General features: G+C 42.7%; 1 protein-coding gene across 1 annotated transcript; it reads left to right on the top strand.

Moving 5' to 3' along the window:
- The first annotated feature begins 1,034 nt into the window (after positions 1-1,034).
- Positions 1,035-6,820, top strand: lin7b (lin-7 homolog B (C. elegans)). The gene is made up of 6 exons (XM_024414771.2): positions 1,035-1,368; positions 2,361-2,479; positions 4,381-4,452; positions 4,593-4,802; positions 6,019-6,182; positions 6,327-6,820. The coding sequence occupies exons 1-6, from the start codon at positions 1,293-1,295 to the stop codon at positions 6,346-6,348; spliced, it is 663 nt and encodes a 220-aa protein (XP_024270539.1). The 5' UTR covers positions 1,035-1,292; the 3' UTR covers positions 6,349-6,820.
- Positions 6,821-7,097: the final 277 nt, after the last annotated feature.

Below are 7,097 nucleotides of genomic sequence, written 5' to 3' on the forward strand. Positions count from 1 at the left end.
CTGTATATAGTCTCGCTTTTCTTATTTTACTGCTGCTCTTTAATTAATTGTTACTTTTATCTCTTATTTTTATCCGTATTTTTTTTCAACTGCATTGTTGGTTAGGGGCTCGTAAGTAAGCATTTCACTGTTGTATTCGGCGCGTGCGACCAATACAATTTGATTTGATAAAATAACATACCATGAGATGTTGAGGGAAAGACATTATCTATAGATTAGGCATAATGTTTTCTAGGCCATTAGCGATAAAGGAAATACACAAGCCATAGGCTACACTATAGTTCAAGGTAGCTACATTGGAATGCTTGCTTCCACGGGAAAAATTGTACATTTCTAACATTTATGGTTGAGATTTAATTAGTATAAATATAAACTATGCACGTTTTGATTTTCATTAACACCCGATGCAGGCGTCAAGCAGATGTAAGGCGTTGGTATCATGTCATGTAAAATCAGACAACGCAGGAGTCAAGCAGACATTAGTAAGGCGTTGGTAATCATGTCTACTTGCACATTCATCTTCTGCACTTCTATCACTCCCGTGTTTAATTGGTAAATTGAAATTATTTTTCCACTATGGCCTATTTATTGCCTTTACCTCCCTAATCTTACTACATTTACACACACTGTGTATATATATATTTTTTTCTATAGTGTTATTGACTACGTTTGTTTATATCCATGTGTAACTCTGCAGTTGTAAATGAGAACTTGTTCTCAACTGGCCTACCTGGTAAAATACATTTCAGGTCAAGTGGTACGGTTGCCTCGGCTTTTATATGTCCCGTATCACCCTCCATAGCATGGGACTAAACCAGGTCAAACGAAGGCTTTGTAAATGTAGACACGTTATGCTATATGGAATCCTTGGGACGTCACTATGCCGTTGAAATAAAAAAAATGTTTGGGGGGGTGTATGGACGTCCCAAGGACCCTTTATAGCACTAACATACTGCAGGATTTGACAGTGAATGACTGGACTGCGGACGAATCAAAACACGATTTGTTCTTGCGTAGCGGGTTGCGTAATTATGTCAGTCTTTTCTCTAATATTCACTCCGGCGACACTTGGCATAGGCGGTTGGGTCATTTGTGGGCTAGCCTAAAACGTGTTTTTCTTGCATTGCGTCGTCTGTTTTTACTGCGGGTCAGACTGGACAGCCTTATCTCTATTCTATTATTCCACCAGTGCAACGAATAAAAAAACGCTGTAAATCAACACTCTCCAATCGCGTCCAGTCGGCGAGAAACGTCCACCCACTTCACCGCATTGCCAGACAAGGAGCCTCTCAATGATGTCATCATATTATCATTCGGGAAAGGAAACAGACATGGCGACGATGACCGAGCCGCTCTGTCTAGAAAGAGGTAACTACATAGAAGAGCTTTTGTCAATAGCACAACCTGAGCGCATCATCGTACCACAATCAGACGCGTCTTGAGATAAACACACTGGTGTTTTATATGACATTTGTTGTGGGTTTATTTAGATGGAGTCCTATTACGAACATTGCGGATTAGCGACCAGCCGAAGCGTAGGCTATTAACTGACGTATTTATATAGGCTTAGCCTAACAACTTTGGCGTATGTACTTTGTTATTTGCGTTATCATTGTATACAGTAGGTGCATAGCATAGCCATATCACATCCACGCCGATGACACCTGGAGTTGTCATGCGTAATAGTGCGCATTTTTATTTCACTACTTTTTTTAATGCACAAATTGGGTGGAAAAGCTCTGCAGGCTGTAGGCAGTTTATCGCAGCTCTGGTTGATTTGATATGGTGTGTCATAGAACCCCCTTGTTTGGTCGATTCATGGGGGATTCCCGTTTGAAATATTTGATTGAACAATGGTGCCACAAAGTATTACATTGTAGCTACATTGTTCATCTGATCTGTTGCTAATAAATCCGTTTAATAACCACTGTTAGAATGAAACAACATTTTTACAGTAACACTATGAGTAACGTTAGTGTTCATTTACGGGCTACACTATTTATTCCAGTGCTCTACAGATCCTCAAATGGAGGGACCCACTCACTGTAATATATTCCCGCATGTGTTTAATTGTTAAAATGTTTAGTCATGAGACATATTGAGGAGCATATCAGTGTGCAGATTCCTCTCCTTTGTGGCCATTCATACAGTACATGCACAAATCATTGGAAGTAGGGGTATGCAGGCTTTTGCTCCAACCCTGATCAGTTGCTTATCAGGTATTTGATTAGCCAGATCAGGTGTGTCAGAGCAGGGCTGAAGCGAAAGCCTCTGAAGCAAAAGCCTGGACACCCAGTAGCTCTCCAGGAGAAGGGGTATTCTACCCTTTTTCAACTCACCCTCTCCTCGCTCCTCTCTAGATGTGTGCAGGGTGATAGAGCTGCTGGACCGGCTGCAGAGAAGCGGTGAGCTGCCTCCTCCCAAACTCCAGGCCCTGCAGAGAGTCCTGCAGAGCAAGTTCTGTGCTGCCATCAGGGAGGTAGATATTAGAATAACTTACCCACTATGTCTGATCTAGTTGTAGTCTATATCCATCAGAGGTAGGACAGGCTACCTTTTTTTTTTTTTTAATTTTTACATTTATTTTACCTTTATTTAACCAGGCAAGTCAGTTAAGAACAAATTCTTATTTTCAATGACGGCCTAGGAACAGTGGGTTAATTGCCTGTTCAGGGGCAGAACGACAGATTTGTACCTAGTAACCTTCCGGCTACTAGTCCAACGCTCTAACCACTAGGCTACCCTGCCGCCCCAGCATGCCTGATCTAGATACTATAGGCTTTATCCATCAGAGAGGTAGGATAGGCTACATAAACCCACAATGCCTGTTCTAGATACTGTAGCCTATATCGATCAGAGAAGTAGGATAGGCTACCTAAACCCACCATGTCTGATCTAGCAATATAGTTTATATTGTTTTTAGATTGGTTTGTATAGATGTGTATATAGTATGTATTCTTTGGTACTGAATTCCAAACAGACAAGGTTTATCATGATGTCACAAAACATGTATATTATGTAACAGTATACGTATTTACAATAAATAAAAGGTTTCATATTTACAGTGGTTACAACTAGGGTTGTTGTGGTGAGCATATTACCGCCACACTGGCAGTCATAAGTCATGACAGCAGAAAAATGACACGTGAACGTTGAGTCACAGTAATCTCCTCTTATGCACCCTGGACATGTTTTGGTAGTTAGGTCCTAATGGCCTGGTACTCAGGGCTCTATTGTCCCTCTAACCTAGCATTTCCCAAACTCGGTCCTTGGGACCCCAAGGGGTACACGTCTTGGTTTTGGCCCTAACACTACACAGCTGATTCAAATGATCGAAGCTTGATGATTTTGTTCAGCTAAGTTCAATTATATTCTTCTTACTATAATATCATGTAAAATAATGGCACAGAACTTATAAGCATATTTTGTTAGCTAAATAAACAAGCCTACAGCCTATGGCATGGAGCATAGCCAGATAACATACAGTAGGCCAGATCATATTCTGTTCTTCGGAAATACATTTTCTTCATATCATAATGTTTCTTTAGACCTGACTAAAGTAAGTAATGGATTTACTGTGATGGTGTTTATTAAATTGATTTGTTAGACTTTTTTTTAAATGTAGACATTCAAAAGGCATGCATTAGTGACTTGCTATGCATGGAGGCCTGGAGATGCTAAGTGTTTTTATGTTAATTAACGGTCAATTACAGTGAGACCAGCAGACTTTTTCATGATAATAACTGGCTGACAAATGTAATGACCCCACAGTCCTAGTTACAACATGCATAAAAGATCATTCTTAGATACCATACTACCTATTTAATTAAAGTCCATATTCAAAGTTTATATTCGAAAACCCCAACCCTACACCCTATTTTCAATACTGCAACAGCAACATTGACATATCCTGTGTATCACACAATTTATACTCTTTCTATCTCCTACCTAGGTAGTATGTCTGTTTGTATGCTGTTACAGTACACTTCACTACATACACTACAATACACTTCACTACACTCAATTGTGTGTCATACCAACCACACCCACATCTATAAACATTGTATCACGTTTCATACCTGTCACATCAAGTAGACTGCTCTACGCAACATATCTCAGTACACGCTCCACGTTTCCTACCTGTCACTTCAAGTAGACTACTCGACACTACATATCTTAGTCCACTCTCCACCTCACTTCTGTGTGGTACATCCTGTCAGGTTTCATTTTGTTTATGAATTTACTTTTTTATCATCCGTGATTTATACATTTTGTAATCTTGTGTTTTATAAACAGGTGAAACTCATTAAAGTGCCAATGTCTCCAATGATTTGGATGTTTCTTGGTTTCCCCTCATGTTCTCTCTACATTTTCCAACAGGTGTATGAACAGCTCTATGACACTCTTGACATCGTGGGAGGGCCTGAGGTTCGTGCCCAGGCAACTGCCAAGGTATTGACAACAAACATTTAACACACATACAGAAAATGTACACTCCGGGAAAGAATAAACATCACAAATCCCGTAACAGTCATATTAGTGTAATTGGCGTCCAACTTCTCGTGCAATCTCACTTTCAACCTTTCCTCCAGGCCACAGTGGCTGCATTTGCAGCCAGCGAGGGACATGCCCACCCACGGGTGGTGGAGCTGCCCAAGACAGAGGAGGGCCTGGGATTTAACATCATGGGGGGCAAGGAGCAGAACTCCCCAATCTATATCTCCAGGGTCATCCCCGGGGGGGTGGCAGACCGGCAGGGGGGGCTGAAGAGGGGAGACCAACTGCTCTCTGTCAATGGAGTGGTAAGAGGGATTGGGAGGAGGGTGTGCTGTGTGTGTGTGTTTATCCTTACTCACATACACTATATATACAAAAGTATGTGGATACCCCTTTAAATTAGTGGATTCGGCTATTTCAGCCACACCCGTTGCATAAAATCGAGCACACCGCCATGCAATCTCCATAGACGAACATTGGCAGTAGAATGGCATTACTGAAGAGCTGAGTGACTTTCAACGTATCACTGTCATAAGATGTCATCTTTCCAACAAGGCAGTTTGTCAAATTTCTGCCCTGGTAGAGCTGCCCCCTGTCAACTGTAAGTGCTGTTATTGTGAAGTGGAAACGTCTAGGAGCAACAACGGCTCAGCCGCGAAGTGATAGGCCTACACAAGCTCACAGTACGGGACCACCGAGTGCTGTAGTGCGTAAATAAATGTCTGTCCTCGGTTGCTACACTCACTACTGAGTTCCAAACTGCCCCTGGAAGCAATGTCAGCACAAGAACTGTTGTCGGGAGCTTCATGAAATGGGTTTCCATGGCCGAGCAGCCGCACACAAGCCTAAGATGACCATGTGCAATGCCAAGCATCGGCTGGAGACTTAGACTCTGGAGCGGTGCGTTCTCTGAAGTGATGAATCACGCTTCACCATCTGCTAGTCGGATGGACAAATCTGGGTTTGGCGGATGCCCCTGGTGGAGGAGGAATAATGGTCTGGGGCTGTTTTTCATGGTTTGGGCTAGGCCCCTTAATTCCAGTGAAGGGAAATCTTAATGCTACAGCATACAATGACATTCTAGACGATTCTGTGCTTCTATATTTGTGGCAAAAGTTTGGGGAAAGCCCTTTCCTGTTTCAGCAGGATAATGCCCCCGTGCACAAAGTGAGGTCCATACAGAAATGGTTTGTCAAAATCTTTGTGGAAGAACTAGACTGGCCTGCACAAAGCCTTGACTTCAACCCCATCGAACACCTTTGGGATGAATTGGAATGTCGACTGAGAGCGAGGCCCAATCGCCCAACATCAGTGCCCGACCTCACCAATGTTCTTGTGGCTGAATGGAAGCAAGTCCCCTCAGCAATTTTCCAATATCTAGTGGAAAACATTCGCAGAAGAGTGGAGGCTGTTTTAGCAGTAAAGGGGGGACCAACTCCATATTAATGCCAATGATTTTGGAATGAGATGTTTGACGAGCAGGTGTCCATATACTTTTGGTTGTGTGTGTGTGTATTGCAGAGTGTGGAGGGGGAGCACCACGAGAAGGCAGTGGAGCTGCTGAAGGCTGCCCAGGGCTCAGTGAAACTAGTGGTCAGGTACACGCCTAAGGTGCTGGAGGAGATGGAGGCCCGCTTTGAGAAGATGAGGAGCGCCAGAAGACGCCAGCAGCACACAAGCTACTCGTGAGGGAACACACAGACACACAAACAAGCAAGTACGTGAGCACGCTCACTCTCACAAGTCTGTTTTTTATGTAATTATTTGTCTCCGTCTCTCTCGCTCTCTTCTTCTCTCCCTCTCTTTCTCTATCATTTTCCCTAACACAGGTCTCTGGAGTCCCGAGGCTAGCCACTCCCACCCTCAGTCAAGCCTGTTGGACCCGCCACCTTAGTTCTGCTCCAATAGGAGGTCAGATGATAGAGAAGAAGGAAGTAACCAAAGTAGCCAACTTAGATCTGTTATTTATATATGTTTGTGAAATGCATCTATTATCCCCCTCCACTGCCTAACCCTTAGCAGGGGACTGCCTAGCCCTAGGTCATCCTTTACCCTCTGTGATTTTCTCTCCCCGTGTGAAACCTGCATCCTAGCGTATGGCAACCACGTGTTTAGTGTAGGAACAGAGGAGAGTAAGCATGGCGGATGTAGTTTAAATGCATAGGTCTATTTACTTTTCTACTCTATAGTGAGATGATTCTGTATGTATGTATGTATGTACACTTTAGGTAGGGTAAGCATTCCAAGGCTTTCATATTTACTATTTGTTTATTTATGTACTTATTTATTCATGAAATAAAGCCAGTAAAGGTTTGAACAGTCATTGTTTGTGATTATATTTGTGTAGCCATATGATTTGAAAAGAAATTGGAGTTGTATTAGAAATTAGTTCTTGGGGTGGCAGAACTCATGTCAGAAAGGGCTAGCTGATGATGTTTCATAGTCAGATTTGCTTCAGATTTTGACACTGCAGTCTGCACAGAGTGATTATCAAGCAGCTCTATTTCTTGCAGTTCAATGGTAATAGCAATTAAAGACAGTGCTTGACTTAGGCAGGAGCTCACTGGAGCTGAGTTCCGGCACCTCAAATGTTCTACTGC

The sequence above is a fragment of the Oncorhynchus tshawytscha genome, linkage group LG09 (assembly GCF_018296145.1).
Source record: "Oncorhynchus tshawytscha isolate Ot180627B linkage group LG09, Otsh_v2.0, whole genome shotgun sequence".
Classification (NCBI taxonomy): Eukaryota; Metazoa; Chordata; class Actinopteri; order Salmoniformes; family Salmonidae; genus Oncorhynchus; species Oncorhynchus tshawytscha.

What these genes read in the sequence shown, in the direction of transcription:
- lin7b (XM_024414771.2), top strand. Translation starts at nt 1,293, where the DNA reads ATGATGTCATCATATTATCATTCGGGAAAGGAAACAGACATGGCGACG. An exon ending in TCTGTGCTGCCATCAGGGAG is followed by an intron (nt 2,480 to 4,380) that starts GTAGATATTAGA and finishes ATTTTCCAACAG; the next exon opens with GTGTATGAACAGCTCTATGA. An exon ending in TGCTCTCTGTCAATGGAGTG is followed by an intron (nt 4,803 to 6,018) that starts GTAAGAGGGATT and finishes TGTGTATTGCAG; the next exon opens with AGTGTGGAGGGGGAGCACCA.